Source organism: Malaclemys terrapin, chromosome 1 (assembly GCF_027887155.1).
Source record: "Malaclemys terrapin pileata isolate rMalTer1 chromosome 1, rMalTer1.hap1, whole genome shotgun sequence".
Taxonomy (NCBI): domain Eukaryota; kingdom Metazoa; phylum Chordata; order Testudines; family Emydidae; genus Malaclemys; species Malaclemys terrapin.
The window spans coordinates 8,936,464-8,949,599 of NC_071505.1; the positions used below are offsets into that span (position 1 = coordinate 8,936,464).

General features: G+C 50.3%; 1 protein-coding gene across 1 annotated transcript in view; it reads left to right on the forward strand.

Annotated features, from left to right (window-relative positions):
* The window catches only part of PLXNA4 (plexin A4), a 632,199-nt gene that overhangs the window by 502,992 nt on the left and 116,071 nt on the right, over positions 1 to 13,136 (forward strand). The window contains exon 10 of the mRNA XM_054015834.1: positions 1,541 to 1,741. Coding sequence (XP_053871809.1) covers positions 1,541 to 1,741 — 201 coding nt within the window. The remainder of the gene's footprint in view (positions 1 to 1,540; positions 1,742 to 13,136) is intronic.

Genomic DNA, 13,136 nt, shown 5'->3' on the forward strand with positions numbered 1-13,136 from the left:
ATGTCAGGACAGATCAATGGACTATCCGGTCCAGTGTCCCCACTCAGACAATGGCCAACTGCCGATGCTTCAGGGGCAGGGGTGAACCCCCCCACACCTTAATGCATCTAACTTATCCCATGTGCTGGGTGTGGCTGGGATATCTTCCTGACCCCAGTAGAGAATCAGCTCATACTGCAGTGTGACCACTGATGTCCCTCGTCGTTCTATTCCTAGCTGGTATAGGTGCCGATGTTACATGTCGAATCCATTTCTCCATCTGCCTTAGATATTTGCCTCTGTAAGATACTCCCGGCACCTCAGGAACAAGTTCCCAGACTCTCTCAAGCCATAAATCCCACTGTCATGCCTTTCAGTTTCCTCCCCACTCCTACATCAGTCATTCTAAACCTCCCCCTCCCGCGCCCCTACATGCCACCTACACAATAGCCTAGGGACATACATGGTTCACCTGCATTTGTCTGTATAGATTATAAAGATTGTATTCTCAGGTGCTTTTTGTGTGAACAAGCAAGACAAAGTGAAACGGATTGCACGGTGTGCTTGATGTAGCAGACTCTGCCCTATGGTGCTCTGACCCTGGCAGAGGGCAGGCGGTGTGAAGGATTGGGGGCAGTGCAGTGAGAGATCCCTGATGATAATCTCTCAGGCCTTGTCTGCATACAGAAGTTGTTAACTAAAAGTGTGACGTTAAACAGCTGTAGGTAACTGGTCTAACTTTGTATGGGGACACTCCGCATGGGTGTTAAACCTGGCTCGCTTTGGTTTAGCTGGCGATGGCTAAGGTTTAAACTCAGGTAAAGTGCCCACCTGCAGAGTTGCGCTGGGTTAGGTAAATCAGTTTAATTGCACGCCGTTAATTCCTTGTGTGTGTGTTGAGCAGGTCTTATGCTCAGAGAGTCCCTTTGATCCAAACTGCCTTCCCAATGCCCCCAAAGAATCGACGAGGCTTATATGCCTTCCCCCTCTGAAAGGCAGGGACAGCTCATCTGTTGGGGGCTGGTCTACAGAGCCTCCTAGATGGGCCTGAGCCATCAGATTCCCTTCCAGCACTGATCATTCCCAACATTTCAGGATATTTGGATCCAGGGTTTTGATTCGTCCATTATTCGTCCCTCCCCTTGTGGTAGGTGAAGCCTGAATCCCCGATCGCAACACCTCCAAATTTAAGGCACTTACATTTTGTGGCGTGATCCCATGTCTAGCTGGAACCAGCTTTTCTACTGCGTGTTCATTGGCTAGTGAGGGTGGTGGTGCTTTGTGCCTACACCCAGCCTTTCTCATTCAGTGCCTTGGCAATGGAGCAATGCTGAGTCCAAGCGGAGAGGGATTCTTTATAGAAGTTTCCCACCAGCTGATTAAGGCACAGGCACTGAGGAGTTCCATAGGGAGTTTCTTCCAGGCCTCATAGGCCAAGCCTGCAGTGTGGGGAGTGGGGAGTGAGGGGGTATTGGGAGGTATGTGTAGAGCACAGCAGGACTCAGTATGGGGCATGGAACTCCTACTAACTGGCTTGGCATGTTTTCTTCTCTCCCCCCAGGACTGTCCTCAGTTGCTCCAGGCAGACAAGATCCTGGTGCCGGTGGAAGTGATCAAGCCAATCACCCTGAAAGCCAAGAACCTGCCACAGCCGCAGTCGGGGCAGCGGGGCTATGAGTGTATCCTGACTATCCAGGGCAACGAGCAGCGGGTCCCCGCCCTGAGGTTTAACAGCTCCAGCGTGCAGTGCCAGAACACCTCGGTGAGGGAGTCCCGCCGGCGGGCCCTTTGCAGGGTGTGAGGGGGTGGTGATGAGGGGAAGGAGCCCCACAGTATTGGCCTGGTGGGAACCCTGAAGGAAGGTGACAAATTCCTAGTTCCCATCCCTGTTTACTGCAGGGAACAAGCTGCCCTCAGATCAGCCCCACACTTACCACTGCAGATGGGCCCCTCACCGACACCACAGCGTGCTCCTCACCCTCATTCGCAGGAGTGGGAGCCACGCTTCACAGCTCCCGTGGCCTGGCTGGAGATCGCGGGGACGTGCTGGCTAACGCCTGGGAGGAAGCTGCTCAGGCTGTCCTCGCACAACTGCTATTGCACTTTGATCCGGGCTGAAGCCCCCCCTGCCAGTCCAGCTCTGGGCTTCCTGCGCAGCCCTGCCAATGCACCTCAGTCCAGTCATTAGGACCTTAGCCTAAGACTTAAGAGACCCAGGTCCGGTTCTCTGTTCTGCCAGAGGCTGCCAGTGTGGCCCAGGGCAAGTCACTTAGGCCCAGATTCCCAATAGTAGGTAGGCTCCTATCTCCCATTGATTTCAATGGCCCCTGACTCCCTTTGTGAAGCCCACCCTCTCTGCTTCAGTTCTCCCTCTGTAACGGGGGGCTACTAGCACCTCCCTGCTCCTTTGCGGGGTGTGAGGCGGAATCCATTAAAGGTGGTGAGGTGCTTGGAGATCTAGCAATGAAAAGTGCTACATCAAAGCTAGGTTTTATGACTAGATCCGCTGCTTTTAGAGTCCTGGGGCATCACACACAGCTAATTCCAGTGCGTCAGTCCCGTCCTTCTACTCCCCTTGGCATTACAGTGCTGGGTGCTGCACGCGACTCGGACAATGCACTTCAATCCCGATTTGCGGCGCCCCTTGTTGTAGCAATGCTGGGCTGATGTCCACTGATCTGTCGGGTTTCTTCAGCTCTCATGCAGCCGCCCCTGTGGTTCCAGTCCTAACCTACCACGTCTCCCAGCCCTGCCCATTTCACCACAATGCCAAGTTATTACCCTAGTGTTATAATCCAGAGCACTTCTGCAGTATCTTCTATCCAATGATCTCAAAGAGCTGTATAGACATGAGTTAATTGAGCCTCAAAACCCCCTATCAGGGAGGGATCATCATCTCTGGTTTACAAATGGGGAAACTGAGGCACAGACTGTTGACGGGCCTTGCCCAAGGTCACCCAGCAGGTGAACGGCAGTGCCAAGACTTGAACTCAGTCCTAACCCCTAGTCCCCTCCTCCACTAGTCATGAGTATCCTGACATGCTCAGTTTGTCCTGAAGGAGAAGCCAAATAGATGAAACATTTATTCAGAAGGGCCATCACTTGGAAGCCAAAGCAGCAGCTGTAAAGGGAGAATATTTCATATCGTAACGGGAAGAATCAAGGTTAACACAGTCAGTACCGCCGTGATGGGGCCAAATGAGAACCCAGATAGACGGGCAGACCAAGAACGGGGAGCGTCAACGGGCCCAGAGCGAGAAGTGGTGTGGAATGGTTAGAATCACAACCTCACCCTGCCAGTGATTACTGTGTGACTTTGGGCAAGTCACTTTCCTCTGTGCGCTAAATTTCCTCCCTGTGTGACCCAGGATTACTAACTCTGCCCTGCCGCACAGGGTGGATGTGAGGAGCATGGGAGGAACAGCCAAACGTGGTTTCTTACTGAAGCTGGTTTTCCAGCAGTGTGTGAGAGTGTGGAAGGGTCCTTCAAGGCAGAGGTTGCCCAGGCAGGGTGATTTCATGTATAGATTTTGCTATATTATTATTATTGTTGTTGTTGTTTGATGATTTATTACTCAAAGGCCTAATTACAGGCATCAGCCACTTCACCCCTGCTCCAGCACTCAAACTCAGGCAGTATTCTGTGGCATTAAACAGCATGTTGAAGGTTATAGGCCGTTAACCGCATTTTATGATCAGTTACAATTGAGCATTTCCCCATCAAAGCCCCTGTTTGTCCCCCTGCTTCCATTACTGGGGAGCGCTTGAGTTCAGGACTTTGCAGAAATTTGTGGTTTGAAAAATGAAGAACCCATTAAACACCTTCCATTTCCTTTCATGTGAGTGAGAGCCGGAAGTTAAGAGGAATATTATAGGGATCTGCTAAGGTCTTTATAGCTGGCCATAAAGCTGTAGTGGGGAGACAAAGCAGCCAGCTAGTCTACGCCGCGAATTCCCAGGGACACTATTAGATGGTTCAGTATCAGTCTGGATATAGATACAGTGAATCCGGTGCTGGATTGGCAGCCCCGGAGATGAAGGTCAGGATTTTCAGATGTGCCCAGTGACTTAGAGTATCTCCATTTTAGGGGGGCCCAGTTTGAGATACCTTACATGGGCATGGGGAGCAGCAGGGCAAGCTTCCCCCATATGCCCCTCTGTGTGTCTACAGCGACCCCTCTCTGGGTGAAAATGACATTCCATCCGCATGGCCCTTTCAGGCCTTGGCTTCCTTGCTGGGACTGTCTCGAGGGCCCCCCGGGCGTCCCTTGTGCTGATGGGGTTCGTTACTTAGCCATCAGTCCCTGGGAACTGAGCTCTTCAGGGCAGGGAGTGGATCTGCCTGTGCCGGTGCTGCCAGATTCTCCATTCCAGCCGAGCTGATCTCAACACAGGAGCAAAGGAGGTGGGTTTAGTCCACCCTTATGCCTCCCAGATTCTGTTGCCTTCTGGGAACCAGTATGGTCCCAGGCATAAGCTAGAGCAGCCCCAGGGATTGAGCTAACCTGCACCCTGCTACAACCGTCCCTCTACAGGCTTTGGCAGCAGTCCAGAACTGCTAGGGTGCGGCATGCTTTAGCCAAACCCCTTATTTCTCCCAGTAAGCCCTGTCCTTACCCAGCCCCACTAGCTCTTCAACACAGAAAAAGAAATGCTAGGCCCAATTTCTGATCTCAGTTATGCTGGTAAACTGGGAGTAACTCTCTTGAAGTCATGGGAGCTGCTTAGGATTTACACTGGAGTAGCTGAGATCAGAATCGAGCCCTTACTCTACTGGCCTTGTGGAGTTACTCTGGATTTACACTGGGGCAGCTGAGATCAGAATCAGGCCCTCTCGTTTTAAATAGTTACAACTTCAATTAAGCAATGTCCTGAGGCCACTGGGAGGGGATCAGCCTCTCTGAGTGGCTGTCAGTGATGTTGTACGCACCTCCGGCACTGGAAGGCTGAGTCCAGCTCTGCCTTGTTTTCTGGCCTTCGTGGCAATATTTCATTTAATAACTGCAATAAGTCACGCCAGGCAGTGCATTTCGGAGCAATTATTGCTCTTGTCAGGTGGTTTGAGCCTCTCAGCCTGGGCCTCGTGCTCCATCACAGCACCCAAGGCATGCAATTATCACCCAGACAGACCCTGCCTGCCATTACATATTGCACGTCTTATTCCGTGTGCTGCAGCCAGGCTGGCCCAAGAGTGAGGGGATGAAAGCAAGGAGCATTTAGGAGGAGTGTTGGGGGAAAAAAAACCGATCAGGAAGAACGGCCGTAACGGTGAGATCTGTTAGCGCGCAGAACAGTCTCCCCTGTGGGAAGCAGTGGGAGCCGCGCCGCTTGCAGTCATTTGAAGCTAGACTGACCAAAGCTCTCAGCAAGCATCATGCGCAGGCAGCTAGCAGGTGGGTGAGAGATGGACTGGGGGACCAGGAAGGTCTTTGCCATCACTAACTCCTGTGATCTAGGTACACACGCCCACTCGGTTTGATCTGCCGCCCCTGGCTGGCCCCAGCACTCACCAGCTGCATGGACTGATCCTTGGCAGTTCATTCCCTGCTAGTGCTGCATGCTGGAGACCTCCATGTAGCTCCACACCGAGTGAGGATGAGCTGCCCTCATGGGAACTTAGTGCACTTGAGTCGAATGAGCTCAGGAGTGGTTGAGTGGGTGGCACAGAGAGAGAGAGAGAATGGGAGACATTAGAACTTCTCTCTGATGTGTAAATCAAAGATGGGCAGGGGGTTGGGCACTCAGACATATCTTAATTCAGAATTAATAATTATTTGCGTATATTAAAGTAGCACCTAGAAGACCCAGCGAAGATCAGGACCCCCCTGTGCTAGATGCTGGGATCTACATAGACCAGACAGACCAAGGTGGGAGAACAGAAGGGTTACTATCCTTGATTTATGGGTGGGGAACTGAGGCAGAGACAGGCTAAATGACTTGCTCAAGGTCACACAGGTAGTCTGTGGCAGAGCCAGACACAGGTTTCTGGAATCTCAGCCCAGAGCCTTCACCACAAGGACAACCTCCCTCTTTCTTACCACACTCAGGGGATATAAGAGCAAGTACTAAAATCACAGTACAGTGCAGCCTTCCTGGGGATGTTTCCTGCTCCCTGTGGAGGCCAAGCCTCGAATGGAGAGGTGATGAAACACTTTGGCCTCATGGCATTGCCCTGGGTGTGCTGGTCTGAGGCTGGCCACAAATGGGATATCTCCTGTGATCTTGACCTTTGATCTTTCTCCATGCAAGCCGGGTGTTTGGTTCCCTAACTGCTCATGCCTGGCTCTGTGGAAATATGCAGTCTCATAGGTCTGCTAGACTGATGTTGGCTTTTTAATTAAGGTTTCAGAGTAGGATACTTGTGGTAATAAAATCCCCACAGAATCTGTCGAGGTTTCATAGCTCCAGGCTCAGTCTAGGTTTACACAGAAATGTGTAAAGCAGTCACGGAAACCAGATGTTAAATCAAGACGGGTGCCATATGGACCCTGTTAAAGATCCATTTGTGCCCCGTTCCACCCCCCGTATACACACCTCCCCACACTGCATCTCATGAAAATGTCATAATGCCACTATATAAATCCATGATATGCCCACACCTCGAATACTACATGGAGTTCTGCTCACCTCATCTCAAAAAAAGATGTATTAGAACAGGAAAAGACAAAGAAGGGCAACAAAAATAATTAAGGGTATGGAACAGCTTCCGTCGGAGGAGAGATTAAAAAGACTGGGACTGTTTGGCTTAAAAAAGAGAGGATGAAGGCGGGATAGGATAGAGGTCCTTAAAATCATGACTGGTGTGGAGAAAGTGAACAAGGAAGTGTTATTTACCCCTTCCCATAACACCAGAACCAGGAGTCACTCAATGAAATGAATAGGCAGCAGGTTTGAAAGAAACAAAAGGAAGTACCGGTACTTCTTCACTCAACACCCAATCAACCTGCATTGCCGGGGATGTTGTGAAGCCTAAAAGTATAATTGGGTTAAGAAAAGAATGAGAGAAGTTCATGGAGGACAGGTCCATCAATGGCTATTAGATGAGATGATCAGGGATGCAACCTCATGCTCTGAGTGTCCCTAAACCTCTGACTGCCAGAGGCTGGGACTGGATGGCGGGGCTGGATCACTCGATAAATTGCTCTGTTCTGTTCATTCTCTCTGGGGCACCTGGCATTGGCCACTGTCGGAAGACCGGATACGGGGCTAGATGGACCATTGGTCTGACCCACTATGGCCGTTCTTATCTTCTGCATTTGGTGAACGACGTAACTTTAGTTTGTGGCACACTCTTTCCTAGCTGCAAATGCTGGAGCTTTTTTTTTTTCTGATTGCATTTCGGCGACAGAGGCAGTGGGGGCTAGTGAATGGTGTCTGGGGATAGTAGGCAGGAACACCAATTTCTCATCCCATCTCTGCCACAGCTTATGTGTGTAACCTTGGGCAAGTCTCTTCACTTTGGTTTCCCCATCTAGAAAACAAGAGGGTCTTTGTGGATTAAACAGTTAACGTTTGTAAAGTTCTGCTATGTAGCGATAGACTTGATTTTACTGTTCTACTCCCAGCCTCTCTCTAGACACAGCAATAATCAGAGAGTTTAACCATCCCTGCATCAAACAGCCATTCTGAGTAGAGTGCCTTGTGGCTTAAGGATTTAAGCTATGTAGAGGGACTGTGGCCAGAAGTTGTTCGGTATATATCACAGGGCTGTTCTCTATCTGTGTATATGTAAATAGCAGATAAAGAGCCAATAGATGGTACTCAAGCATATATAAATATGGAGATATACACCTATCTCATAGAACTGGAAGGGACCCTGAAAGGTCATTGAATCCAGCCCCCTGCCTTCACTAGCAGGACCAAGTACTGATTTTTGCCCCAGAGCCCCCTAAGGGGCCCCCTCAAGGATTGAACTCACAACCCTGGGTTTAGCAGGCCAATGCTCAAACCACTGAGCTATCCCTCCCTATATATAGTTTCTGGAGTTTGTAGGACTGATCAAACTTCTTATGCTCTGCAAATAGCTTCCTCTGGCAGCCCTTCATCAGCTTGTGAGCATTGAGTTACATTTGTGAAAGGGCGGCCTCTCTTTTGCAGGTGCAATTTGAGCCTCTACAATTTGTGCTTGTTGTTCTGCACCCACATTCAACCTGTGGTTGTGGCTCCGGTTGTTAGAGGCGGAAGGGCTGAGATTTGCATCCACGGTTAATTTTTGCCAGCCCACCTTTCCCGATATCGATTTTACAGGGGCAAATTGTCCCTGGCAAATGGAAGGTTAACAGACGCAGGGGGCTGTGAGCAAACTCCAGAGCCTGCCACTGAGAATGCACTGAATATGCCAATCTAGTGTCTGGGGTGTCCTAGCTGGAACTGCACCATCAGTTTCATGCAAAATAGGGCTCAGGTGGGACATAAGTGGTGCCCGGGCCTAATGCTGAACCTCTGTGTGCAAAGAAAGAGGTGGTCTCTGGGATAGCCAGAGCCAAACCATTGTCAAAGAGAGGCAGCACTTGGAATTAACGGGAGGGCAGTGCAGCCTCTGGTGCGTGGTTGTAACATGTTCCCTGAGTGCAGCAGAGCCAAGTGGGTAGGCAGTAGCACTGTGCACCTGCTGCACTCTCCAAGTGCCCATGAAGCGGGCATGGCTGTTATAGTGTCTGGAGGCGAGAGAGGCCTGGGAAATGGCTGGGAACACTGAATGTGCTAACTCTGATTCTGTTAGGCACTTACCTGCAGCTAATACGACCCCTTTGTATCGGCCCACCAGATTGCTTCCAACAAACTTCTGGGCCTACAAGGGGCCTTCTTCAGGCGTTCTCTATTTAGTAGAGGACAGTCCCTTTGGGGTCAGTTCTGCTCCGTGTCAATGGGAGTCACCGGTGCATAGCCAGGGAAGGATAGACCCTGTGTAATACCCTGGGAAAGCTGCACTAAGCAGTATACAGACACAAACCCTGATGCTCTGAGTTTTCCAGACCACAGGAACCTTGCCTCTCCACCACAGATCCCAGAGACTGAGAGGCCCTTCTCTTTACCTGCCAACATACTCAATGCATGTTCTTAGGGCCGATGGACAGACTCCCAGTGACTCCAGTGAGCTTTGGACTGGGACCTCAGTGAGCTTGTGACTCCAAGTCAAACCAGGAAAGCAGGACCAAGAGTGTTGTGGTTTTTGTTTTGCTCTGTGAATTGCTTTGTCCCAAAAGGTATCTACCCCCTTGAGAACAGACTTCAAACCCAGGACAGTGACAGTAAGATGAGCAACCTTGGGCTCAGATCCTCCGCGGGTGCAGACTGGCAGAGTCGGAGTGTTGCCAAGAGAGATCTGTGAATCCTATTGTTTATTCCCTCTGAGCAGACTCCAGTTGCAGATCAACTCTGCTGAGTTAACAAGTTAAAAATGTCATCCCCACCGCAACTTCCAGTGCTGCAAACAGCCCAAGATCTAAAAAGCCAGCTGGGTTCTTGCTGCTAGCACTGACATCCTCAGCGGATGGAAGGCTCCAGGTGAGGCAGGATGGGATCAGCTGGTTGTTCCCTACTGGGCTGGCTCTGCAGTGCTAACTCCCAGAACACACAGGGAGATGATCTGTTGAGGCAGAAGGTGCATGTGACTATACCTGTGTTTAAAAGTGCCCCCCGGTGCTATACGGCCCAGGAACGCTTCTGATCATTCACACTGGAGCTGCGGCAGCTGACGAAGCTCCAGCAGGCATCTCATTGGCATGAGGGAGCAGCAGAGGACAGTTCTGCCTCCCTAGAACCATCCTGCGCAATGAACAATACACTTTCAGCCATCGCGGCTCGAGGAATAAGCCTCCCCTCCCTCCGACTGGCTTTCATTTGTCTGGTGCGAGTCCTTTTCTGTCATCAGGCAATTGTCTGCAAAGGCAGCCTCAGACAGAGCAGCAGGCTCTGGGTGTAGTCAGAACAAATTGACACATTTCACTGTCTCGTAAAGATGAAGGCTCCTTTTGGAAGCTGGCTGGGCATCTCCCCGTGCAGCGATGTGGGCAGAAAGCATTGATTCAAGCGGGGGGAGAGGGGGTATGCAGACTAAAACCTGCCATGAGAAGGAGCCAGTTCACCTGGGGAGATGATACATTCATTGGCTTTCCCTGTGATCTTTTCTGATAGGAATCCCATCGTGCCATCTCCCACGGCTTTCTTGGCTTTAACTCATTCCTACAATGGTGCAAAGAGGCAGGGAAGTATTTTTATCACCATCTCACAGGTGGGGAAATTTGAGGCTCAGAGAACCAAAGTGACTTGCCCAAGATCCCACAAGTCAGCAGCAGAATCAGGATGTGAAGAACCCAGGTTTCTCGGCTCTCACCTGTGTGCTTTAACCACTCGGCTGTTTTAGCACTTAGGGGCTTCCTCTGCCATTTAATCCATGGGTTCAGTTACTGATGATGGGGACTTTGACAGGTTTGGGAAAGTGCTCCAGAGTTCAGACCCTTATCAAGATCTCCTGGGTCCCTCAAAGTGGGCTGACGGAGAGAAGCACGGTGTGTGCTGCTGTGCAGCTTCTCTTTGCCTGGCCAGTGTGGTCTAGTGGTTAGAGCGCAGACCTAGGCACCAGGACTCTTGAGTTCTCTTCGCAGCTCGTACTTACTCACTGTGTGACCCTCGGCAAATCACGTGACCGCTCCTTGCCTCAGTTTCCCCTGTAACATGGGGACATTAGCAGCTACCTATCCAACAGGGTGTTGCCAGCTTTAATTGACTAGTGTTTGTAAAGTGCTTTGAGATCTGCAGATGCTACAGAAGTGCAGAGAATCCATTCCTCAGTGTCCCTGTCCAGCAGTCCTGTCTCTCAGGCTGGTCTGGCCTTGCTGTGGTGAAAGGGTGCACTGTGGAAAATCAATGTTTGGACGAGAGGCTGTTTTGCATTATCCCACCGTTTATTCCCAGTGACACGGAGAAGTGTCATAAAAATGCTAATACGGAGCAGATTGGGGGGTGCATATACCGTACAGGGCATTGCTATCCTGGGAGCGCGCTTTACCTCCATGGTAACCACACAGCTCTTACCCATAAATACTTTGCAACTAAATCGTAATCACAAGTTCCTGCAGATTACAGGCTAATTGCGTTTAGCTTGCTCAGAAAGAAATTACCATGTAACTAGCACTAACTCTGCTGTAATGGGCAGAAATCATCACACCTTTTACCCTGCAATTACATGACGGTTCATAGTCCTGGGTGAACCCACCTGCAAAAGGTTCAGAGCCTTGGCTTCCGCACAGCCATTTGGTCCGGAAGTCAGGCTGGGAATCTCATGCGAGGGGGTGATCTTGTGGGGTCTCCACACCTTTCCTCTGCTTTAGAGTGGGCCAGAAATATCCCGGGCCAAATCCTGGGGCCTTACTCACTTTGTGTTCAGTCTGTACCTAGACAAACTCCCATTGACGTCAAGTGGGAGTTTGGCCCAAGCAAAACCGGAATAAGCGCCCCAGGATCTGTCACCGCTCTTCGTGGGTTGTCAGCGGTTCTGCTTCCTGTCTCGCAGGAAGTGCAAGAAGCAGCATAAAATAACGGGTTGAGGGGAGAAAGCAGCCAATGTGACTCAAACCTCAGGAACGGTTCCCAACTGAGTTTGATTTGAAGGTTCAGATCAGCTCTTAATCCCTTTTCTCATCCCTGAAAGTAGCTTGCCCTCCTCTTAAGAGTAGGCGCTGGAACCATCATACTAATGGAAGCTGCTGCTCCGCCCAGTTTGACCATCAGGTTCTGCTTCACAGGCCTCCCTCAAAAGCATCAGGCTAGTCCTTAACAGTGCGAGCAACAAAGTAGTGCAGTATGGACCCAAAGGGGGTGGCCAAGGGACCAGCACCACAGAGATTCAAGAACAGCCACAAGTAATCAATGGGAGTTAGGCACCTAGATATGTGAGGATCTGGGCTATGTGCCCTGGGCTGTAATCTCAGTTCTCAGCAGCTAATTAGAAGTGGGTCCATGTGACGGGATCTCTAGAGTCATCAGCGCCCTGACACGCCTCTGCCTAGAAAAACCTACTCAGGCCTGGGTACCACAAAATTTAGCCCTTCAGGTCCTAGAAGGGTTAGGAAGGGACAATAACCAATTAGGAGCCAGCAGGCCAGTTAAGATGCCTTGCTTGCTTTTTCCCAGGGGAGTGCTGGGCAGAGCTGGGTCAGGAGCGGAGCTTCTTACTCCTATCCCAGAGCCCTGCGACCAAGCCGTTACTTTGGGTTTGCTTACAAGTTTCAAGGCACCCCCAGCCAAAGTTTGAGTTTAACTTTAATTAACAAGTAAAGAACGGACACCATGCTCTCTGCACAAATTGCCTTGCTCCAGGTGGGCTGCTGCAGTCTGGTGATGGGAGAGGAGCCCCATGGGAAAGCAGACGGTACCATGCACTGTGGCCTTGGTGACTCGGTCACTAGTGGTTTTCCTTCTGAATAAACAGGGCCGCAATCATGCAGGCATGTGGACCAGGGGCATTGAGGTGTGGTCTTTTAAATGAGATAGGAAACCCATATTCTCACCACTTGTGTCCATTAAAAATCCTATGAGCCTTGTCTCAAGAGTAGGGATGTTAGCCTTTGTGACCTAGCAGAATTCCAGGCCTAGTAGTTGTAGTCTGCTTAAAATCCCCCTTCCAGTATCAACTCAGTACAGCATTCTTCACATCCTATCCTGATCTGCTGTGTAGTGTTACTCTGCACTGTTAAACAGCTGCCACCTTCCACCCCAGAGGTAGCTGCATTTTGCACCCAGCTTGTAAAACATTTTCTGTCTCTTTGAGGTAGAAGATGCCATGCAAACTTAAGATGCCAGTGATGTGGCACAGCAGGCAGTTCTGTAAAATACAGTAAAACAAGTGCTTGGTTGTTGGGCTTGTCTTTCTGATCTGCCTATAATTGTCTGAATCTATTCTAATGATTGTGATGGTGCAAGGGAAGAAGTCTTCTCTAGCTGATATATGGTTAATTTTTGTGGGATTATGCTGATTTCAGCACCAAGCCCCATGCAGACACACCTCAGAGATACACCCAACGTGGCAGAGTTACACGCAATGCCTGAGATACACCCAAAGCCATAGAGTATATACCCAACATCTCAAAGATATACCCAATGCCTCAGAGATACATCCAATAATTGGACGGGACACCCCTAAGATATATGAAACA